We start from the raw sequence: 25648 nt of genomic DNA on the forward strand, positions 1-25648 counted from the left end.
TGTCAAATATAATAAGCAACCCTGGATTAGAAACTGATCATTTAGTCTGAAGCTATCTTTAGCATGGGCTTGGCCTTTGCTCTTATAACTGACAGCCTATCTTTTTGGTCAGTTCCACATGTGTCCATTGCTGCCTAAGACCTAAGAGTGGTATGTGAGGTAAATTTTATATATACATTCTCATTTGGATATATAATGAGGTACAGAAGAGCTTAAATAAGTTGATGTTGCTCATCTGGCAGCTCTGTAACAGGTTTGTTTAGGTAAGGATTGCTTGTCATTTATAAAATTTACTTTTCTAACAAACTGTTCTTCCATTATAGGTTGGAATCACAAACAAACATTTTTATTCTGTGCAAAAGTTTTTGATCTCCTACATACACAAAAGCCATCAAAGGGCTCATCCTTTATATGTTACGTGCTTGAATATGCTTTCTACTTTTTGACACAAACAAGAGGTCAATTTGTTATTTTCTAAAGCTGGAGACTCAAACAAACTAGATTTGACTACATAGATTTGGGTCCTTTTATCTCCCCTGAACCCAGATACTTGCCTGCACTTTAAGAGTTGCTCCTCTTCTTGGAAAAAAAATATTTGTAAAACCTGTATCTTGTAAAGGACTTGTGCCCAGAATACATAAGAACTCCACAATAAATTCCATGATAGGTCAAACAATCTTGAATTTTTAAATGTGCAAAATATTTGAACATACAGTTTGTTTTTTAAATGTTTATTTTTGAGAGAGGGAGAGAGAGTGCACAAGCAGGGAGGGACAGAGAGAAGGAGACACAGAATCTGAAGCAGGCTCCTGGTTCCAAGCTGTCAGCACAGAGCCTGATGTGAAGCCCGATGAGGGGCTCAAACTCACAAGCTGTGAGATCATGACCTGAGCCAAAGTCAGATGCTTAACCAACTGAGCTACCCAGATGCCCCTGAACATACAGTTCTAAAAGAAGATATTCAAATGCAAATAAGCACATGAAAAGATGCTTAGTGGTCATGGGGGAAATGCAAATTAAAATAATAAGACACATTGGAATGCCTAAATTAAAGACACTGTCAACGCTAAGTTTTAGCAAAGACATAGAACCACTGGAACTTCCAAAAGGATACAGCCTCCTTGGAAAACAATTTGGTAATATCTTACTAAATTAAACATATTCTTAGAATATGACCCAGCAATTCTACTCTTAGTTATATCCAAGATAAAATAAATCGTACACCCATACAAAGACCTGTACTTGAATGTTCACAGCAAATTTATTCAGAAAATAGCCCCAAAGTGGAAATAACACAAAGGTCCCTTAACTGACAAATGGAAATAAAAACTGTGGTATACACATATAAAGAAATATTCAAAAATACAAAGGCACTAACAACTGATACATGCAACGAAATGGATGCGTCTCAGAGGCATTATGTTAAGTAAAAGAAGCCAGACACAAAGAGCACACACTATATAATTGCATTTATACAAAAGTTTAGAAAAGGTAGAACTGCAGTGACAGAAAACAGTTCAGTGGTTGCCAAATGTCAGCAATGGAGAACTTTTTGAGATAATGGAAATGTTCTACATCATGATTGTGGTGAATGTCACATAACTGTATACATTTGACAAAATTCAACAAACCGTAGGTTTTAAGTTGGTGAATTTTTTTGAATGTAAATTACACTTTTAATAAAGCTGAATAAAAAACACTGCAAGTGAGTGACGTCGGTGGGAATGGTGGAATAAAAGTCTTCAATGCTCTGTTCCTCTATAAAAGTAAGAAGAATATTGGCAATAACTGTCAAAATCAACTTTTTAAGAACTCTGGAAAGTAATAAAGGCTTGCAACCATCCAAGTACTGTCTATTTAAGAACAGTGGTTGAATCTATGTGGGAACAGGGAGATTTGAGGCATCTGACCTTGCCCTATTCTCATGTTTCTTTCCTCAGCTCTGCAAAAGCTTTGAAAAACAACAGCATCACAATCAGAGTACCTATGAAAACTGGCAGCCTAGCAGCCACTGGAGAGGGCAGAATGGGCTTGGCTCCCCAAAAGCTTCATTATTAAAGAACTGTCATTATCTGAGCTGCCTGGAAACTGCCTGAATGGCCCCCATTCACAGGGCTTATCTTCATTTAACCTGACTCTGAGCTCATCACTGAGAACAGTTTCCCCCCCAGGGTGTTTGTCAAAAACAATCAGCAGCAATTATTTAACATCATAGCTGCCTGAACCGCTGATAACATTTGGGCTAAACAAGATGTGAACCAAAATGAATGAAAAGGATAGCTGCAAGAATCAGATGCCCATAGGGGACTTAGAAAAGTTTTAACATATTCTTAGGAATCTAGAAGGCCAAACACATATGAAGAACTGTGTGCATACCCAGAAAAGGCATAACAAAGTCCTAATTTCTCACCTCTGCTTGGCATTGTTGATCTGCACAAGCAGGAAATAAAGGCTAAGGCAGAATTATCAACTTCCTCCTGGAACATTGAAACCATAGCCCAATATGCACAAAGAGCCCTTGATAAAGGCTGGGAGACATACTGGTTCAAGGCATTTAAGGACAGTCCTGTTCAATCATTTGCTGACCGCTAAGCTAACCAAATGGAGACTTCAGTGGTAATATATAGCAAAGTATTCAGACTTCAGAGAATTAGCTGAGGAAAGTCACTGAACTATAGCCACAACAAGGGAATTCACTAAACTATAGCCACAGCAACAAACCTTGGGGAGAGGAGATCTGATTTTGAGAGTTGCCACATTATAGTGTTCAAAATTTCTGGTATTAAACAAAAAATAACAAGACAACACACAGATTCTAAAGTTTAGATGGAGAGGCAAAAGACCCAGAACAGCCAACACAATATTGAAGCAGAAGAACAAAGTTGGAGGGCTGATACTACCCAACTTCAAGACTTACTATAAAGCTAAAGTAATCAATACAGTATGATACTGGTAAAAGAATAGAAAAATGGATCCATGGAACAGCACAGAGAGCCTGGAAATAGACCAACACAAGTATGGTCAACTGATCTGTGACAAAGGAACAAAAGTAATATAATAGAGAACTGATAGCCTTTCAACAAATTTTGTTGCAACAACTGAACATACACACACACACACACACACACACAAACACAAATCCATCTAGACACAGACCTTCTACTGATAGCCTTTCAACAATTTTTTTTGCAACAACTGAACACACACACACACACACACAACACACACACACAACACAAATCCATCTAGACACAGACCTTCTACCCATCACAAAAATTAACTCAAAATGAATCACAGACCTAAATGTAAACACAAAATTATAAGGTCTCTGGAAGATAACATAGAAGGAAATCTAAATGACTTGAGGTTTGGTGATAACTTTTTAGATACAACACCAAAGACATGATCTATAAAATAAATAACTGATAAACTGGACTTCATTACAATTAAAAACTTCTGAGAAAGACATTGTTGAGTGTATGAGAAGACAAGTTATAGACTTGGAGAAAACATTTGCAAAAAACATATCTGATAAAGGACTATTATCTAAAATATACAAAGAACTCTTAAAACTTTAATAAGAAAACAATCAACCCAATTAAAAAATAGGCAAACAGTCTGAACAGACACTTCTCCAAACAAGACACACAGATGGCAAATTAGCACATAAAAAGATGCTTAACATCATGCATCATTAGAGAATTGTAAATTAAAATAACCATGAGATAACACCATACACTTATTAGAATAACAAAATTATAAAACATTGACCACACAAAATGCTGACAAGAATGTGAAGCAACAGGAATGCTCACTCACTGTGGTTGGGGATGCAAAATGGTACAGCACTTTGGAAGACAGTCTGACAGTTTCTTACTGCCAAACATACCCATACCATAGGACTGAGCAATCACACTCTGGTATTTTACCCAAATGAGTTGAAAACTTATGTACATATAAAAACCTGCACAGGAATGTTTATAGCAGACTTATTCATAACTGCAAAAACCTGGAAGCAACCAAGAAGTCCTTCAGTAGGTGAATGGATAAATCAACTGTGATATATCCAGACAATGGAATATTATTCAGTGTTAAAAGAAACTGAGCCATCAATCCATGAAAAGACATGGAGGGACCTTAAATGCATACTACTAAGTGAAAGAAGCCAATCTGTGAAGTCTACGTACTGTGTGATTCCAACTATATGACAATCTGGAAAAGACAAAACTATGGGTACATGAAAAAGATGAGTGGTTGCTAGGAGTTAGGAGGGAGGGCTGAACAGTCAGAGCATAAGGGGTTTTCAGACTGTGAAACTATTTCGTGTGGTACTCTAATGGTGGATACAAATCATTATACATTTGTCAAAACCCACAGAATGTGTAAGACCAAGAGTGAACCCTAATGCAAATTATGGACTTGGGGTGATGATGATGTGTAGGTCCCACACTCTGTGTGGGATGGTGATCATGAAAGAGGCTGAGTATGTGCAGGTACAGGGGGATACAGGAACTCTCTGTGCCCTGTCTTCCTTTTTTTCTGTGACTCTAAAATGGCTCTTTTAAAAAGTCTATTTTTTAAAGACATAGTTTTTGTTAGATTCATTTAACGATAATTTTATTTATCTGCCTTTGAAATTACCAACGTAAAGTGATCTCCATTTCCTTTGCTCTCCATCCACCTGCTCATTGCTTCTCAATCCTATCTACAAAAGTATCATCGTTGAAGACCTCTTAGAAATCCTGGGTACAATTTCAAATATCATACCCATAACCATTCAACTCTTCCTTTGAAAATGTGTATGTGTATCAAATCAGCATGTTGTGCACTTTATATATTCTATAATTTTTTTTGTCAAATATGCCTCAACAACGCTGGGGAAAAAAAACACAACTGATTTGTTAAGATGAAAAAAAAAGACACAAGGAGAGAAAACACTCTTTATGGTGGTCTGAAACTAGGCAGACGGTGCTGCATCAGCCTGTGATTTATTTTGCACAAGGTAAAAGAAACTGGCTAGACTCTGCAAGAATACAAAACGGATGAAACACATATCCTCGAGAGATGTGAATGCTTCTTTAGGGACTGGCTGCCTCAGGTAAAAGAACATGTCACATAACAGAAGTATCCAGAGCGCTTTATCAAAACCCCTGTGAAATTCTGCTATGAATGAAGCCTATCTTTGTTCAGGACATGTATTTAGCATCGGTATTTGTCTACTTCTAACTTCATGGTAAGTAACATAAAACCCTTCAGATAATCTGAGTTGGTCTAGCAGCGGTTTCCTGAAAAACTATTCCTGCAGGAGTAACAATCTTGATTATAAAATTTATTTTATCGGCTGCATGCACAGTGGGTCTTCTCTGGGTTAGAGCCTCTTTTGAGGCACGAACCATAATTTATTCATCTAATCTGAATTAGGCCTTGCAGGAAATTTTACACACAATCGTTTCAGTAGGTTTTTCTTCCTTTCTTTCTTTTTTTTAAAGTTTTATTTTATTTTATTTACTTATTTATTTATTTATTTATTTAAATGTTTTTATTTATTTTTGAGACAGAGAGAGACAGAGCATGAGCAGGGGAGGGGCAGAGAGAGAGGGAGACACAGGATCCGAAGCAGGCTCCAGGCTCCTAGCTGTCAGCACAGAGCCCGACGCGGGGCTTGAACTCGTGAGCCGTGAGACCATGACCTGCACTGAAGTTGGAAGCTTCACTGACTGAGCCACCCAGGCGCCCCAGTAGGTTTTTCTTTCTTAACCGAACATACTTTGTTTATATAGGTCCAATCGGTGATTGATTTTAAGTAGTCGCAACAGCCTGTGCAGAGTCAGAATAACAGAATTATTCTTCCACACTGAATACGACAGGCTAAGGACTGCATCTTAGTGGCATCCCTAATGCCTAGCACAGGTGCTGGCTCAGGGCAAATCTACTCAGTGATTTTTTTTCTAATGAAACCTTAGAGCTTGGCAACCTCTGGGGACAATTTGGTCTGACCCTTTTATTTTTAAATGAGGAGAATAAGGATCTGAGACGACCACTCGCTCCAGGGAGCCACACATTAGTTAGCAGGAGAGCTAGGACGAGGACTTCTTGACAGTGATGTCTCTGCTCCTGCCTATCCAGGAAATGAGAGCCTACCTAGTCCTGTACCTAGCAGAGGCTTTTGAACAAATGGTAGTTTCCTTCCCCTCTCCTTTATTCCATGCAAAGAGAAAACCCATGACACACGATGAAGCTTGTCCACTTTGCACTCTGAGCAAACTAGATTTCTGTTTTAACAGAAGCAAAGCAGTTTGATCCTTTCAGAAGAATCTGAGTATCTGATATCACTGCAGAATCTGTGAATTGCCATTGCTGTCTTCAGAATCCTTGAGAAGGCCAGTACATGAGTAAAGGGGAGGTAGAAATCTCATTTTAAGAGTGAAACCTGGGGTTCTAATGGGAAAGAAGACAAGAAGTCAAGACTCTTTGTCCAACAGTGCACTACGTACCAGGAGCAAGGGTAGGTGGCAGGAATGCAGAGCGAATAAGATGTGGTCCCTGCCCTTGAGGATCTCACAGTCCCGTGTGCGATATAAATTTCACAAACAAGAAGCAGCTCACTTCCTGAGTACATAAGGACAAAACCTCCCAGAGGAGATAATATTTGAGCAAGCCCAGGAAGGACTAGGAGAAATTTGCTGCTTAGGCTAAAAGAGTTACAGGCAAAGCAAACGGGCATTAAATAGCACACTTCAGTCTAGGACTCGTGTGAGTGGGGATGTCTGCAGAGAAAGGCAGGGGCTAGATCACGAAGGACCAAAATGAGTATGTCAAGAGTAATCTGTGAGTGATGGGGAGCAACTGAAGGATATTAGACAGGAGAGGAACGTCGTTAGATCGCACATTACAAACGTAAGTGGTGGCAGGGCGGAGAATGAGCTGAAGAACGTTAGGGCATGTTTACAATAGTTTGGGTGAAAGATGGCAAAAGGGTGTTGGAGCCGATGAAGATTTGGTCTTTGATAGGGAAGGAGCCGAGGAGGAGAAGTAGAGGACGACTCCCAGATTCCAGGCTTTGTGACCGTGCCACAGAACACAGAAAACAGTGACTTGGGGAAGTCAGTGGGGAGCTGGGCAGGAGAAAATCAGAAGTTCATGTTTGGATGTGTTAACTGTTAGGGGCCTTTGTGATGTCCAGACCCCCTTGGGAAAGCTGGGCATCACAGTGACTTACACACAAGATACATAATAATTGAGCCAACCATCCTCAGGGAATCCAGAACCCTGGAAACTCCAGCGTGTAAGGCACAGGCCAGTGAGAAGGAGTCAGATGTGGAGAAGGTGTGGTCAGAGACGTAAGAGGTCAACAGAACTAGCTGAAGGCCGTGTCCTAGAAGCCATGGAATGACCATCACAGAAAGGAGTGAGTGGATGGTTCTTTTTTTCTTTAGTTTTTAAAGATGTTTTTATTTATTTATTTATTTTGAGAGAGAGAGAGATAACATGCATGCTAGCAGCGGAGGGGCAGAGAGAGAGGGAGAGAGAGAACCCCAAACAGGCTCTGCACTGTCAGTGCTGAACCCAATGTGGGGCTCGAACCCACAAACTGTGAGATCATGACCTGAGCTGAAATCAAGAGTTGGATGCTTAACTGAGTGAGCCATCCAGGTACCCCAGTATATGGTTCATTGTACTGAATACTTAGGCCGGGGAGGTGATGTACAGCTTAAAATGTGCCTTTTTTAAAGTTTTTTTTTTAAATGTTTTATTATTTATTTTTGAGAGAGACAGAGAGACAGAGACAGAGCCCGAGTGGGAGAGGGGAAGAGAGAGAGGGAGACACAGAATCCAAAGCAGGCTCCAGGCTCTGAGCTGTCAGCACAGAGCCCAACGCGGGGCCCAAACTCACGGACCGAGAGATCATGACCTGAGCCGAAGTCAGACACTCAACCGACTGAGCCACCCAGGCGCCCCTTAAAATGTGCCTTTTGGATTTAGCAGTTACCAAGGGCAGTTTCAGAGAAGCCTGAGGGAAGAAGGCTGAGGGGTAAGTGGACTCAGAGAAAGTGAAGACAGACCATGAACACAGTGGTCTTTTAAGAAGTCTAGCTAAGAAGGGGGCGCCTGGGTGGCGCAGTTGGTTAAGCGTCTGACTTCAGCCAGGTCACGATCTTGCGGTCCGTGAGTTCGAGCCCCGCGTCGGGCTCTGGGCTGATGGCTCAGAGCCTGGAGCCTGTTTCCGATTCTGTGTCTCCCTCTCTCTCTGCCCCTCCCCTGTTCATGCTCTGTCTCTCTCTGTCCCCCAAAAAAATAAACGTTGAAAAAAAAAAAATTTTAAAGAAGTCTAGCTAAGAAGGAGAGATGTGTGTGGTATTTTCTGGAGAAAAGGAATAATTCATCATGACATAATATTCTCTTCACATGTAGAAGCAATAAAATAATTCCCGAGCTGACAGGTTATTTTCTTCCAGGTTCCAGTTCAATGTAACAAATATTCACTTCCTGCTCCACACAAGGCCACGAAGTACCCACGCTACACTCCTAAGATACAGTCCCTCCTGTGGAGCACTTAGAAGCCTGGCAGAAGGTCCTTCCGTTGAGGCCCAGCTAGCCAGAACCAGAGTGGGGCGGGGTGGTGGCCCGTGTCAAATCTCGTGGTGCATAGACTGCTCTGAGCACACAGGAGGAGAACCCCAGAGACGATGTCCAGGAGGGCAGGACGCGGGGGCCACGCAGAACACGGAGGGCTTGCTGGGAGGGCTGGCGATTTGTGAGCAGGGAATGTGCCGCGAGCATCTGAGGGTGATGGGAGGGTGGTCTGGCCCGTGTCTGAGAGGGTTCTTCCACTCACACTGCAACACAGGCCTGCCTGGGAGACACAGGAGGGCCCTCTGCCTATGAATGTACAGGAAAGCAAAAACCAAAAAACCACAAAACCAAAAAAACCCCTTCCCCTCCTCACATTTTAGATTCATATCTTACAGTTAAAACTACCAGACTTTAGAGGTCTCCCATGCTGATTTAATGGCCAGTTTCCTGTGATATTTCTAATATTCCTGCCAAAGCCATGAAAGGAGTGATAAGCAAAGGTATGAATTCATCTCTAACATGTGATTCTGGTTAAAGCCCGCGTGGCCTGAACTTCTCACCCTGCACTCAAGTGTCAGGGGCTGAAGGTATCTGGCCCCGTCTGCTTAGGAGTGTTCAGGGCGGGGCCCTCAAAGACGGCCCGAAACAAAGTCCCCGAGACTCGTCCTGACCCCAGGAATCAAAGGTGAGGGAGAGCAGGGGCTCCTCCTCTCCGGGCAAGGAGCACAGGGCCTGGGAAAGGTCTCCCCACAGCCCTGCAGCTCAGGAGTTCACAAAACCGGCTCTGCGGAGCAGGATGGGTAGCTGTGCCAGACAGACAACTGCGGCATGTAGCTCTGCAAGGGTGGGGCCTTTCAGAAATCACAGGCCATCCAGCAGGAGGGCTTTATGGCGTGTCAGGGAAAAAGCATACGGTCAGAAGTCCACAAGCGGCTGTCACTGGGCCACCGCTGAGGCAGTGAGGGCCGTGCCCCTCTGCTCTGTGGAGCTTTTCACCCCTGCTGCTCTCCCACCAAGCGGTCACGCTGTCTCCTCCGGCCCATCGACCCACACACAGCTGTTCCTGGATAGTAGCTGCAGTGTGGGAGGAAACCAGTTAGGCACGGACAGATCTAGCTACAAGAAGAAAAATGAAGTATGTGTATGCTGTCGTCGGGGGAGAGAGGATGTGCGTGTGGAACTGTGTGATTGGGAAAGTAATTTTTTTTATTGAGATATAATCGACCCATAACACTGTGTTCGTTTTCGGTGTGCAACCTGATGATTTGATGTGTGTATATGTTGCAAAATGATCACCACAGTAAGTCTAGTCAACATCCACAGCCACACATGGTGACTTTGTTTTCTCATAATGAGAACTTTTAAGATTTAGTCTCTGAGCAGCTTTCAAATATACAATACAGTATGGTTATTGTATACAATACAGCTATTGTATACAATACAGTCACCAGGTTGTGCACTCCATCCCCAGAAAGCAATTTTAAATCACGTCCTCTAATGATCAAGGACTCAAGGAAGAGTGTAAGGTCCACTGGCAAATCAGTAAGGTTCAACAGCCCAAGAGTAAAGAACTTCAAAAACAAAAGATGCAGGTTTTCTTGGACTTCTTTAGTTTGCAGGATTTGATTCAAGTTTTAAATTCACACATGCCTGCGTTGGAAAAATCAGATGGGGTGTGCTTGGCCTTGAACTGTTCACAACAACTGCTAATCCAGATAATTTCTCTAGCGAGAGCTGGTCCAAGTTGAAGCAGGGGTCACAACCGGAGGTGTCTCTGAGAGGTTCAAAGGAAAGCAAAGCAAAACCAGGCCAGGGGTAACTGGTGGGCCTCACTCTGGGCCCTAGCATTGGCTCTCAGCTCCTTCCCCAGCCTGTCCTCCACCACATGGGCCCCCATCTTTCAGTCACGGTGCTCACTGTCCTTGGGGGACATCACTCAGTCTCAGGACCTTCATGCCCGCGTACGTTGATGACTTTGCATCTCTGTCTCCGGCTGTGGTCCCTGGCTGGCTGCAGACCCGCACACCTGACGGCAACTCGTCTGGTCCCAGCCCCTCAGGTACCTCACCTCACCACACCTTCCTGGGCTCAGACCCTGGCCAGACTCCATGGCTGCTCCCTGCCTCAGGGAAAGGTGCCACCACCCCTGGCTGCTCCAACCGGGAGGAGCCTGGTCACCCTGACTTCCGAGCTACAGCACCTGTAACTCATAGGTTCTTGTACGGATTAAATGAGACCAATGTATGTTACCAAGCAGCAGTAGCCACTCACTAAATGTTAGCCACCGTCATCTGTTATTTATCTGGCAAAGCCAGCCACTTTTAAAAACATTGTTAGGGGCGCCTGGGTGGCTCGGTCGGTTAGGGGTCCGACTCCTGGTTTCGGCTCGCATCATGATCTCACGGTTCGTGAGTTCGAGCCCCACCATGGGCTCTGTGCTGACAGTGCGGGGTCTGCTTGGGATTCTCTCTGTCCCTCTCTCTCCGCCCCTCCCCTACTTGTGTTATCTCTCTCTCTCTCAAAATAAATAAGTAAATAAAATATTTTTAAAAACTAAATCAACATTGGGGCGCCTGGGTGGCTCGGTCGGTTAAGCGTCTGACTTAGACTCAGGTCACGATCTCACGGTTCTTGAGTTTGAGCCCCCCGTCAGGCTCTGTGCTGACAGCTCAGAGCCTGGAGCCTGTTTCGGATTCTGTGTCTCCCTCTCTCTCTGACCCTGCCCCGTTCATGCTCTGTCTCTCTCTGTCTCAAAAATAAACATTAAAAAAAATAAAAAATAAATTAAAAAAATAAAAACATTGTTAATGTTTTTAATAATTCAATACAAAATATCTAATATATGTAATTAAAAAATAGCAACTCTCCCCTCAATCTGCCGTCCTGTTTTATGGTTTCTTGTGTGTTATTCTTGGAAGTTCATATACGTAAAAATCATTTTGAGTAGCCGGATGGAAAAATTTACACAAGAGGCCATTTAAAAATACAAGGATCAATGTTTTTCATATATCTATATTCCATCTACATCTATATCTGAAGTCCCCTATCTCTGACTCTGAAGTGTCTATACCCCAGGCCTGCTCTATACTATGATGGCTGTGTGCGGGAAGGGGGTGGGGATAAAGATATCTTTCCTGCACACTAATTTACTTTAAAAAAAAGCTAAAAGTTCAAAATAGGCACAACAAAATGTCATGTGTTCTTGTCTGGGTAATCCTGACTGGTCTTTTAGGGTCATTTTTCCAGGAAGCCCTCTCTGAAACCCCTTTCCCTGTATCCGTACTTACAGCGATCATACCATTTGTCCAAGTAAATCGCCATTTACTCGCTTCTCAACCTTGGCACAACTGGCCTCTGGAGCCAGACGATTCCTGCTTATGGGGGCTGCCCCGTGCACTCTAGGAGTTTCGGCAGCATCCCCGACCTCCACCCACTACATGCCAGTAGCATCACCCAGTTGTGGAGGGCAAAAATACGTCCCTGGATGTTGAGAGGGGGACAAGATGCTCCTCCCCTTCCAGGCTGAGACCACTGCATTAGCCTGAGACCTGAGGGCGAGGATTCTGTCCTACTGGTCTCTGTAGCCCAGAGAGGCCCTGAAGACACAGCGATGGAACAGAGCCGAAGGAACAAATGAGAAGGGGCTGGCTACTCTCCTGACAGGAAATCACATCTCATCTCTTCACGGAAGGACAGTGTGCTTTCAACTCCTATTATTACTTTTTTAATTTTTTAAAATTAATTAATTAATTAATTAATTGATTATTTTTTAAATGTAGTTCCATGAAGAATAAAGTAGAGATGCCACCATAATTTCTATCCTTGGGATTTCAAACTCAGGATATCATAAGCAACACAGGCATGTTTGGAAAAATTACCTTCATAGGAAGATATGGAAAGTATTCCAAGTTATATTTCACAGGAAGACCTCAGCTCTCCTTAAAAACTCCAGAAGCAGCCTGCCTGGCTTTGAATCCTAGCACTGCCATTCACTAGCTGAGTGGGCCAATTATTTTATACCTCTGTGCCTCAGTTTCCTTGCCTATAAAATGGGAATCATGTTGCTGAGAGCCTACTTTATAGAGCTGTTGTGGAATTAAATAACTACATATTTGTAAAGTGATTAGAGTAGTGCCTGGTACATAGTGAACACTTTGTAAGCGTTTTTTAAAAAATAAAATCACCACTCACTGGGATTTGTATTTTTCTTATAGCTCAGAATTTTAAAGTGGGAAGTGACCATGATTATCCTGTATCCTTCCCTCAATGATTTGTCCAAGGTGTCAGTCCATCTAATTGTCACATATTATTATATGACATAAGACAATACATAATACTGTACATTTTCTGTGATAAGTATTCTAAAAGGGAAAATATTTAAAATATATCTCAATATTCATAAAGACTACCATTATTTAATATTATTATGTTATGTAACATACTCAAAGATGTGCATTTGTGTGTAGAGGTAAATCATAAACCTCATTTTTGTCAGCACTCTCCCTCACCTGCTGCCTGCTGCACACAAAAACCAGGGTCATTAATTGTCCTTTTAAATACAAAGGGCAGTGATAGACGCACTCTATCATCTGAATCAATTCCTTATCTCCACGAAATGGTACCGAACAAGGTAATGCCCTGTTTTATACATGATACAATTAGCTAGTGTTTATTAACATAAGTTATGTGGATTGTGTACTGGCCTAATACTAAATTAGAAGCTCAGAGATCACTTGAGCATCAAGGCCCTATGTTATCAGTCTGAGCGAATATCGTAAACCAAAATGCTAATAGAACATATTATCCTTAAAAAATCTCATTTAGGGACTTCAATTTGCTGCAATTGGCTTTAAAGGTGACAAACTTTTCAAGCTATTATTGACACCTTGGCTATTCCTACATTCTGATACGGTTAACAGTTTCATCTAGTTCATCTAAGGTACTTAGATTTGCAAATATCTTTTCATTGCTCACAGGGGAAAATATTTTTCAATTAGGAATTGAATCAAAGAACATCAAAACAAAATTATAACTGTGGTTGTTAAAATGAGAAGCTGCACTACTCTAATTTGCAGTAACAAATATTTACAGAGCGCCTACTATGTGCTGGGACTGTGGGACGCAGAAGCAATGGTAAGGCATGGTTGCCATCCTGGAAGTTCACACTGCCAGCAGACACAGCAAACCTGTATAGCGTTCGAGACCAAAACCTGGGAGCTCCACATCTATGTGTTCTGGGCCACGCACGGGTCCTCCTTGCCATCAATACCCTCAGTACGATACGTTTTCCCAACCGATCAAAAAGTGAACTCTGTTCAACAACTCACTAAGTGTCATTAGGACCCAGGATTAACTGTCTGTCTACACAGGTGAGACACGTCCAGAAAACCAACGGTGAGTAAAAATTCTTGTCGTGGGTAACATTTGCAGGAGACTTTCAGCCCACCTGTCTTCATTTGTTTACCTGGCAGAAACCTGGCAGAAACCTCTGGCTGCGGTTTCCTTTGTGATCCTGCATTAGCTCTGAGCTTCAAATATGCATGACAAACGCAAAGCTTAAAAATAAAATAGGAGACCAACTCTCACGCTGTGTCTATAGTGCACCAGCGAGAAAACGAATAAAATCCCGACCCCTTACTGCTCTCCAGGCATCAATCATTACATTCCATGTGAGTGGGCGAGTGTCTAATTAACCACTCATCGATCTCAAAGTTTTATAAGTGCTGTCGCTCCCCTCAGGCTGGAGTTCTTCCTTCTGCCTGCGTTCCGCTATTTGCTACCTTGGCAATCGGTGCCCTGGTGGAACTTGTAGTGAAGGGAACAAACTCCACACGGGTCCCCTTTAGTCAAGCCACCGCCGTCTGCCTCCTTACTGTGGCTGCTTCCTTTGATCCACCTTGCTGGGACTATTCCTTTGGCCTCCATTCCACCCACCACTCCTACGCCCCAAGAACCTCAGCTCACACACTTGCAGCCAAACGCTTTTCTTACTTCATAATATTTTTGGAGACATAGTTATCATAAGACTGATTCCAATTATAACAACCTCCTGCCACTCTCGCCATTTTTACACAAGCTGGGCCCCTGTGAAGAACACCGTGCTCTCTGGCATTGCTGCACTCACACGTATTTATGCAGCAACACCTTTTGGGGTATGTCTGCGCAGGTCCTGCCGTGGGCTGCAGCGGAGAGGGCTCACGGTTTCTACAAGAGAAGACTTCCTGATTTTTCTGGCTGACACTAATAGCACTATTCAGAACTGTCTATCTCTAAATGATTTCACATTCATTGTACTAGGTCATCTCTATAATGTGTCTGAAAGGCATTTTTTAAAATTTTATTTATTTATTTATTTATTTATTTTTAAACATTATTTATTTATTTTGAGAGAGAGACACAGAAAGCAAGCAGAGGAGGGGGCAGAGAGAGAGGGAGACAGAGAATGCCAAGCAGGCTCTGTGCTGTCAGTGCGGACAGAGCCAGACGTGGGCTTTGAACTCATAAACTGTGAGATCATAACCTGCGCAGAAACCAAGAGTCAGATGCTTAACCAACTGAGCCACACAGGTGCCCCATGAGAGGCATTTTTTTTTTTTTAAGAGTCGACTTTGATGGAAAAATCCAAAACTTAGTCAAGGCATCTCAGATCACCAGCAGCAGTGAATAGATAAGGATTTACCACCCAACTGTATGAGATGCAAAGATTGGCCCACTTAGCCACGTCACCAGTAAACACAGCTGAACAATCAGAGATAGTCTTTGCCCCTGCAATCCTGTCTTGAAAATATGTACTATAATTTTTATTCTTGGTTTACAATGTAATCCTTTATTTATATTTCAAAATAAAATTTTAGATATCTATGATGAAGCTACTAGGAAGTAATGAGAGAGTTTAGAAGGACTATAGAATCCAAGGACAATATATAGCAAAAGTTTACATGACGTTAATTGAGCAATTGGAAATTGAAATTATAAAAAAAAAAAAAACTGTGCTATTTGCAATAGCACCACAAAACATGAAATTCTTTTTTTTTAAATGTTTTTTAATGTTTGTTTTTGAGACAGAGAGAGACAGCATGAACGGGGGAGGGTCAGAGAGAGAGGGAGACACAGAATCTGAAGCAGGCTCCAGGCTCTGAGCTGTCAGCACAGAGCCTGACGTGGGGCTTGAACTCACGGACTGTGAGATCATGACCTGAGCCGAAGTCAGACGCTTAACCGACTGAGCCACCCAGGTGCCCCACAAAACATGAAATTCTTAAGTACTTTTGAGGATGTGTAGTATCCATATGTTGAAAATCACAAGTCAGGGTTGAAAAAAAATCAAAGGAGACCTAAATAAATACATACATTGTATTTATAAATCAGAAGATTCAGTACTGTTAAGATGTCAATTCTCCCCAAACTGATCTATAGAGTCAACATAATCCAATTCAGTATTCCAGAGGGTTTTTAAAATAGATATCAATAAGATGTTTTTAAAATTTATATGAAAAGGCAGAGGAACTAGAATAACCAAAACAATCCTGGCAAAGAAGAACCAAGTTGGAGGACGTATATTATTGGATTCCAAGATATACATAAAGCTAAGTAATCCTGTGTCATATTGATGAAGGATTAGACATACAGATAAATGGAACAGAATAGATAGTCTAGAAATATATTTACACATACGTGGCCAATTGATTAACATTACAGGTGCAAAGGCGATTTAATGTGGAAAGTATAATTTTCTAATATGGTGTCGAACCAATGGGACATTGATGTGCAAAAAAAGAATCTTGATCCATACTTTGTACCTAATAAAAAATTAACTTTAAATGGACCATTGAATTCAATGAAAACATAACACTAAAATCTCCAGAAGAAAACAAAGGAGAAAATCGTTGTGACCTTATGTTAGGGAAAGGTTTCTTAGATATGACTAAAAATATGGAAAAAAATGATAAACTGGATTTAAGCAAAATTTAAAACTTCTGTGAAAGACACTGTTAAAAGATCAAAAAGACAAGCTACAGACTGGTAGAAAATATTACAAAACCCATATCTGACAAAGGATTTATATCTAGAGCATATAAGGAATTCTTAAAAGTCAAAAATAAAAAACAAACAACCAAATTTAAAATGGGCAAAAGACTTGAACAGACACTTTACCAAGGAAGATACAGGTATGGTAAACACATGAAAAGACATTCAACATCATTACTCATTAAGGAAATGCAAATTAAAATTCTAATGAGTTAATAACTGTAGACACCTATTAGAATGGCTACAAACAAAACAAACAATACATGCCATGGGGATGAAAGGCATAGCATAGGGAATATAATCAATGGTACTGTAATAGTGTTATATGGTGTCAGTTAGTAGCTACACTTGTGATGAGCATGGCATAATGTATGGACTTGTTGAATCACCATGTAGTACATCTGAAACTAATGCAACGTTGTGTGTCAACTATACCTCAATAACAAACAAAACAAAAAGTGACAGCACCAAGTGGTGGCAAAGATGTGGAGCTACTGGAATTCTGATACATTGTTGGTGAAAATACAAAGTGATATGATCACTTTTGAAAAGCCTGGTGATTTCTTAAGAAGTTAAGATACAGTTATCAAATGGACCCTGCAATCCCATTCCTAGGATTTTACTTAAAAGAAATGAACACTTATGTTCACACAAAACCCTGAATATGAATGTTTATAGTTGCTTTATGACCACCAAAACTGATGACAACTCAAACATCCTTCAGCTGGTGAATGGACAATGTAGAATGCCATACGATGTAATACTACCCAGTAATGGTACTGATTGATACACCAACAACACGGATGAATCTTAAATGTAGTACACCAAGTAAAAGAAGCCAGGCTCAAAAGGCTACATATTGTTTGATTTCATTTATATGGTATTCTGGAAAAGGCAAAACAACAGGTACAAAAACAAGATCAGTGGTTGCCAGGGGCTTGGGGGTAGGGTTAGAGGCTGATGATAAAGGGGAACCAGGGAATTTTGGGGGGTGATGGAGCTGTTCTTTATCTTGGTTGTGGTGACAGTTACATGTCTACAGGCATTCGTCAATTCTCAAAAAGTGTTCACTCAAAATAGTGAATTTTAGTTTGTACGTATATATGACACTTTGACTTAAAGAAAGCATATGGGGAAAAATGATAATGCAATATAACATAATTAAGAAACAAAAATTACTTTTTTTTTTTAATGCCAGCTAGTAAAAGTCCCCTTGGTTAACGCTAAGAGGGAAAACTCAGAAGGAAGTGCTATTGGAATAGTTCTGGTTTGAGTGAAATCTCCTGAGAAGGGAAACACTGTTGTTTGGGGTGTACCTCAGACATCCTGAAGAGAAAACACTTCTTTTCCAATTCATGACCTTTAAAAAGTTGCAATCAAACCATCCATTCCTCTCATAAACGCTCACAAAGGGCATTTTGTGCCATTCATTTTGTGCCATTATTTGTTTTCTAGTCCAAATAGCCTGTTCCTCTAATTTGTGATTTCAAGAGTTCTTTGCTCTTTTACACACTTAAGCAAACCCACAGTACTATTTTCCTTAAACATTCAGAGATCAATTCTTAATGCAAATCTATTTTTTCTTCATATAGGAACCACAGAGCAGATACAAAAATATGTATGTCTGAAGACTCAGAAAGTCTAAGGTTATTTACGCACTGTCCTAACATACCTTGGTCTCTCTTATCTTTGTTTTTATCTTTAGCTATTTTTGACAGCAAGGGAGACAGAGAATGAGTGGGGCGGGGGGTGGGGGCAGAGACACAGGGAGACACAGAATCTGAAGCAGGCTCCAGGCTCAGAGCCCGATGCGGGCCTCCAACTCACAGACCGAAGTCGGATGCTTAACCGACTGAGTCACCCAGTCGCCCCGGTCTCTCTTATCTTGAAAAAAGTTTTGCTCATCATTGCTTTCTGATTAAACTACCATCCTTCTATGTCTATGCAGAATGTGCTAGAATGAACACTGGATTGAAAACTATAAGTACCACGTTTTAAGGTCAATTCGACTCCTAACTAGCTGTGTGGCCATGGAAAAATGACTCACCTCCTGTAACTACTATTTATCTCCATCCCTGACCTCTCTCCAGGGCCTTCGTTAAGAAATTTCAAATTCCTACAGACACATACTGTCTCTCATGCAGCATTTAATTGTTCGTGGATACTGGTTACATTGGCATCATTTCCTATCACTCAAATTACGATTGTTACTTATCTGTTCATGTATTCATGCTTTATTTCTTCAACTAGACTTCTCCAACCAGATTATAAATCCTTTGAGGAGAGGGAATTCCTCATTTACATCTTTATTTTTATCTAGCATCTATGACATAGCAAAGACTAAATATTTCAGGTTGCTGATATCATCACTTGAGCTTATATCTTCTAGTTTGCTCATATAATCACTTGACTTTGCAAAAAATACAGCCAAGTTTGACATACTCATGGAGTTTTTCGGGACCTACTCTGTCCACTCATGCTGTGGCCTCCCCTGCTAACCAATCCATCCCTGACCCCAATCACCACAGTCTATGGGGTCATCTTATTTTTTTCATGGCACTGAACAGTCTCTGAGTTAACATCTCCCTGTTATTCTCTTTTTCTCTCACTGACTCTCTTTTTCTTTTTCTCAATGTATTTTCTGAAGCCTGTGACTAGGATTGAAGCTTCATGAAACCAGGGACCAATCATGCTCACTGTGGTAGAACCTGGACCCATGCCTGGCATATAGTAGGCACTCAATAAATACTTACGATGGAGTCATTGAACTTGCCCCTCACTACAGTGATACCTATTGGAGACTGCACCATTGAAACTAACAAAAAATTTCACCTAATTTACCTGTAAAGAGGTTCTACAAGGTCCTTTTCAAGAAACTCATGATCATTCTTGACAGCCACAATGTTGATGGGAAATTGGGAATCTGAAAAAAGAGAAAGAGAGAAACAAGGGAGATTATGAGTCTTGTTTTTATCTGAATGGGCACCAATATCTTTCGACCACCATGTTTCTGTACACATGACTGGTCCTGGCAGTTGCTTTCCCATCATTGGGTGTGTTGGGATGTTTAAGATAGTAGGCAGTTTTAGTTTTATCAAATAAGTGCTTTGAAGGATATAAAAGAAGTCCTTGGATAGGAGTGAATATTAAGTGCCTGCATTTTTGTGGTTCATCATAATCACAGACATTAGCCTATCTATATGAAGAGTTTTTCAACGTTTATTTATTTTTGGGACAGAGAGAGACAGAGCATGAACGGGGGAGGGGCAGAGAGAGAGGGAGACACAGAATCGGAAACAGGCTCCAGGCTCTGAGCCATCAGCCCAGAGCCCGATGCGGGGCTCAAACTCCCGGACCGCGAGATCGTGACCTGGCTGAAGTCGGACGCTTAACCGACTGCGCCACCCAGGCGCCCCTATATGAAGAGTTTTTATACTCTCACACTTAACATCACTGACTTTTATCTTGATCAGTTCATGAAAGACTTAATTTGGAAGATTTTTTTTCTTTAGAAAAGAAATTTCCAAAAATACCCGAAACTCAGTGGCCACAAAAGTATTCTTTTGTAGCAAAATCTTGAGCCACTTTAGAGTATCAGCAAAATACTCAAACAACTGATTCTATCCAAAGAGATAAATTCCAGCATCATGATTTTTCTCCCACAGACTGACTATTCATGCCAACTTTGGAGGTCAAGGGCCACGCTCAAGAGGCAGTGTTAATGGTAGGTACCTTATTCACAGAGATGAAAATCTGAGGATCATTCTAATAGAGGCCATGGTCAGAGATAACAGACAATGTCAAATCATCACCACTATCCTGCCATTCTTTCTCTTCCTCATTTTATACTTTGCACTGCCTCCACCTTGCCAGTCATAATAAATCTAAAGGTATCTAAATCTTAATGTGAGTTGGAAATAGAAACAATCTCTTCTGGTGATAAAAGTAATGTGAGTGAATTCCAGATGGTGCTGGAATGAAGACTGTCTTGTTCTGCTCGAGAGGGAATGTGTGTAGTAATGAGAAACACAGACACCACAGCCCAGTTGCCTTGGCTTTGAGTCCCGGCACTGCTAATCTCTAGATGTAGAACTGGGTACAACTTACCTAACCTCTTCTGGGCTTGTGTTTCCCCATCTGTAAAAAGGGGATGATGATAATTATAATACTTAACCTATAGTGCTGAGAATATTAAATAAGTGGTTATAGGTAAAGTGCTCTCAGCAGGACCTGGCACACAGTATGTTCCATGTAAGTATTTGCTCTTTCTTTCTTATTATATTTATTCAATGCACATGGCTTCAATACAATTTGACAGGCACTTTTACTTATGGCACATTCTTTTTCTCTAGAAAGGAAATTTCCAAAAATAACCAAAGCTCAATGGCCTCAAATGTTTTCTTTTGTAGCAAAATCGTGAGTCACTTTAGAGTACCAGCAAGATATTCAACTAATTGATTCTATCTAAAGAGAAGAAATTTAATTTACTTCTTAGCCATTTGTAGACACTTCATATTTAAATTGCAAGGTATTTTGGGGCACCTGGGTGGCTCAGTAGGTTAAACGTCCGACTTCAGCTCAGGTCATGATCTCATGGTTCGTGGGTTCGAGCCCCACATCGGGCTCTGTGCTGACAGCTCGGAGCCTGGAGCCTGCTTTGGATTCTGTGTCCCCCTCTCTCTCTGCCCCACCCCTCCTTGTGCTCTGTGTCTCTCTGTCTTTCAAAAATGAATACACATTAAAAAAATAACAAAAATAAATAAATTGCAAGGTATTTTGAGTTTACAAAGAGAGTTCACATTATAGGGGAAAACACACTGCATTAAGACTTAAGAGACTACGATTTTAATTCTGATTCCTCCGCCTTTTAATGTTGAAAAAGTCATTTAACCTCTGGGCCTCTCTCTCATCATCAGTAAATTGGAGGGGGTGGGAGGGTGGGAGTAGCGTTCTTTAGACCAAAATTATAAAACCCTCCTTTATAAAAACTTGAGTCAGAGACTCTAGACTTCAAAGCACATTTTGAGATATGCTCTCCTTCATCCACTGAATTTAAGTTACAGAAGTAGAATAAGGGTTTTATGTGTGTGTGTGTGTGTGTGTATGTATGTATGTATATATGTATATGTGTATATATATGTTATATGTATATGCATATGTGTATATATATATATATATATATATATATACACACACACACATATATATATATACACACACACACACATACATATAAAACTGAGCTTCCAGGTGAGTGAATGAGAGTCACCAGTGACTATGGGTTAATTTTGTTGCTTCTTTCTATCCTGCATAGATTTTACGCCATCAGGAAGAGAACTCAATGCTGTTTAATGTTCTAGATATCCTTTGTTTAGCCCTACAGATCCACTCTCCACTTTTTTATACCCTGCCTTGTGCACCGAGGGTCACCAGTGAGGATGGCATTCGAGGGGACCCATTTTCCTTGATTTCCTTTTGTGTTTGGGCAACAGGGAGCCCTGGCTGGAGATGGAGGGGAGCAGGAGTGCAAGGTCAGGGCATTTACCCTCCTGGTTATCACGCACCACCAGCTGTGTCCTTTGCTCTAGGGATCCTCTCTTGTCCTGGTTTCTGGCACCCGCTCCCTCTGCCCATCCCTTTGGGCCTACAGCAGTGGCAGCTCTGTGGCTATGAACTCTGGGCACCTGTATGGTTCCTCCTGGTTTCTCATATCCTGCCCACACTTTTATAATAAACATTTTTAGAAATAAGTCCTCCTCAGACCATCTTGAGTGCTCCATCTGTTTACCATTAGGATCCTAATTCACTATTCTGGACAATCCAAGAAGTAGTTCGTAGCCTTGGTTATAGTTTCAGGGATGAGTAAGATACAGGTGATTAAGTTTATTAAGTGCCAAATAAAACATCAGTGAAAGAAGTATGATGCTGGCAATAAACATCTCACTTCAAATCCCCCCAAATAACTTCTTCTCCATATTGTGTCTTAATTTTTTTTTTCATTTAAACAGAACGGAAGGAAGGTCTCAAGACAACTAGTTTTGTGGTTTTCAGAAAACTTATCAACAACTCATTTATTGCACCTTCGAGAAATCAGAGAGTAGTACAGAAAAAAAAAACAAGGAAAAAGAGTAAGAAGTGCAAGAGAGCTGTTACTAATGAAAGCACCACAAAGGAAATACGTAGAATAATACGACGACAACACTGCATGGTGACAATGGTGACTACACGGAGTGCGGCGAGCACTGTGTGATGTACAGAACTGTCGAGTCACTGTGGTGTATAGCCAACGCCAATGTAACGCTGTATGTCAATTATACCTCAATCAGAATAGGAACAAAGAAAGCTGCTGAAGGTAGAATGCTGGAAGGAAAAGGCAGAGTCGGGGTTGACCGTGAAGAGAGAAGAAGCAGAAGGTAAAGGAGTGAGAAGCGGTGTGGAGCGGAATGTCAGGTAGGCCTGGGCAGCAACACTCGTGTCTAAATTGGCATCGGTCTACACCCTGGGATTGCAAAGGCTGAGGGAAAGAGACAGCAAAGGAAAACGGCTGAGAAAAGCTTTGGAAGTGCAAAACACACCGCAGGATATGCGAGGTTCAGTTTGAATTAATTCTCTTTATAAAGAGTGAAGGGAAGGCCAACCTACCCTCATACAACTGAGCGTATTGTGGGAACCCAGCAGCACGGAGCCAGTCGCATGCTTCCTTCGCCTCGATTTCTGAAAAATACAAGAAAGGGAAATGCGTTGAGTCCAGCAGCCACATGCTAGCACTCTGCCTTCTTAATCAAGGAGAAACTGGTGAGCACCGTACTCCTTGTTACAAAGCAAAATTGTTCTCAGGCAAGTCTGTCTCAGTAGACCTACCAGAAATGGGTGTAAAATGAGCAGGTATCACAAAGGTACTTATGTGCCTATTAAGATTATCTTCAATGTAGATCCACAAGTATTTGGATAATAACAAAACCACAGATTACAGAACACAAAGGCTGAGTTTCAGGCAGGGAAAAACGTCTTATTTATATACCAGGGAGCCAAGGGACTACAGAGAAGGAAGAAACACTTCCTTATGATCCTTTTTTTAAAATGAATTTTTTAAAAAACTTTTAAAGTTTAAAGATAAGGCTAAGTATACTCATTCAACCTTCCTTTATTCTTTCACTCTTGGGCTAATGAAAGAAAGAATACAGCTGGATGGTCCATGAAAATGTATTTTCTCATGAAGAAAGGTATTACAAAAATCCAGTGTATTGCTATTTCTTTTTCTGATGGCTTTAATTCCCAATGCCTTCCAACAAGATGTTCGTTCATCACACACATCCGAATGATTTCAAGCTGCAGAGTGGAGCATGGAAAAGCAAAGCTGGTTATCTGGAACCGAGGCAAGTTTGATGGGGCTGCTAGAATCTCTGAGGGCTGAATCCAAAAGGCTGATACGTCCTTTGGGTGACCATTCAGTGTGGACACTCCAACCACGCACGGGACCACCTGCTTGGAGAAGCTGTGGGGTGAGGTGGGAAGAGTCTACAGTATGTGAACCAGGTCACTTTTTGACCTTGTGAATCCTGGATCAATTCCCAACCACAGCTCTGTTAGACAAATACGAATGCGAGGGAAAAGAAGTTCATCTGTCAAAAGTCCAGTTTCTCCAAACAAAATTAAACAGCCTGTTTTAACAGGTTTCTACCCAGCCCTCTTCCTCTGCTGTTGGGATGGAGCCCGGTCAGGTCATTGTATTTCCATTTACTCTGATGTTCACTTCTCCCTATAGCAAAAGCCGAGAGTACAGGGTGTTCTTGGGACAACGGCACAAAAATGAGCTACACTAACATCAGCTGCGGGCTCGAGCCTCTAGACCTAACATTGAGAGCACAGCATCTATGCACTGAATTCGGGGAAAAAATGTCTGTGCAGCATAATGTTTATTGTGACAGAGCTATATATATGATAGATGTTAGACAAACACATCAAAGGCCAGATTTTGCACAGGCCCCATATGAAAGAGCAAACACTTTCATCCCCATCCCATGGAGCTGGTTGGACATAGATTGAGATTTTACATTAAATTCAGGGCATTTCAGAGGCATCCCCCAATCCACTGCCATTCTAGTGATTGACAATTTCTAAATCTTGGGGTTTTTGTTCAGCATGAGGATTTTTTACATAATTGCTACCAGCACAGACCTATGTACTTGTTCCTGCCACGCAGGCATCACTCAGAAATACTCGGGGCACCAAGCTGGAAATAAAAGCCTTGGAAAGCATTTTGCTCAGGAGGGATGTCTCTGAGATCCACAAGTACAGTTCAAAATGGACACTCAGCTGAACCATACTGTAGGCTAACATGGGTTTTCTTTGGGAAGATACAAAGGGCAATTACTATAGGGCTTAACAGGCTTAGGAGTACTCCTTTGAGAGTCCTTATGTGAAGGCTTCTGCTTTGAAAATCACACAAGTATTTCAGAGGAAGTAGAAAATGCACATTCTGGATGTAACGTGGAAAATGTGGTCAGTTATTACTGAGTCATAGATAGACTGTTGCCTTCTAAATTTTCAAACTTCAGAGTTTCTTTCTCTTTCAGTATAATGCAATGATTAATAAGGAGGAAATATCTAATTCCTGGATACTGTCTAAACTTAATTATGAGCCAGCAGTCTTAAAGAGAAGCATAGAACTCTGAATTTTCTGTTGAAACTACATGAATAGTCTGCCTTTTTTCTATTACTTTCACTACTCTCAAAATGCAGTGTTAAGCAGGAGAACCCCAGAGAGACAGACCATGAAGACCAAATGGAGGGGACCTAGAAGGCAGGGGTTCTACAACACAGAAAACTCAAAGGGGGGTGGGAAGTGGGCTTATAAAAAAGTGGACCCTTGGGGCGCCTGGGTGGCACAGTCGGTTAAGCGTCCGACTTCAGCCAGGTCACGATCTCGCAGTCCGGGAGTTCGAGCCCTGCGTCGGGCTCTGGGCTGATGGCTCAGAGCCTGGAGCCTGTTTCCGATTCTGTGTCTCCCTCTCTCTCTGCCCCTCCCCCGTTCATGCTCTGTCTC

At 41.5% G+C, this 25648-nt stretch overlaps 1 protein-coding gene and 1 long non-coding RNA gene across 9 annotated transcripts in view; one reads left to right on the forward strand and one right to left on the reverse strand.

The window, feature by feature from the left end:
* Positions 1-25648, reverse strand: part of STARD13 (StAR related lipid transfer domain containing 13) — a 540351-nt gene that overhangs the window by 39658 nt on the left and 475045 nt on the right. For all 8 annotated transcript variants that reach the window (XM_047852656.1, XM_047852644.1, XM_047852650.1 and 5 more), the window contains 2 exons: positions 23245-23316; positions 19444-19525 (listed from right to left, as the gene is read on the reverse strand). In XM_047852656.1, coding sequence (XP_047708612.1) covers positions 19444-19525; positions 23245-23316 — 154 coding nt within the window. The remainder of the gene's footprint in view (positions 1-19443; positions 19526-23244; positions 23317-25648) is intronic.
* LOC125162104 (uncharacterized) lies at positions 7334-22729 on the forward strand. Its single transcript, XR_007150892.1, has 3 exons — positions 7334-7408; positions 20268-20326; positions 22611-22729. It is a non-coding gene; the product is annotated as an uncharacterized LOC125162104 (long non-coding RNA).

This window comes from Prionailurus viverrinus, chromosome A1 (assembly GCF_022837055.1).
Source record: "Prionailurus viverrinus isolate Anna chromosome A1, UM_Priviv_1.0, whole genome shotgun sequence".
Classification (NCBI taxonomy): Eukaryota; Metazoa; Chordata; class Mammalia; order Carnivora; family Felidae; genus Prionailurus; species Prionailurus viverrinus.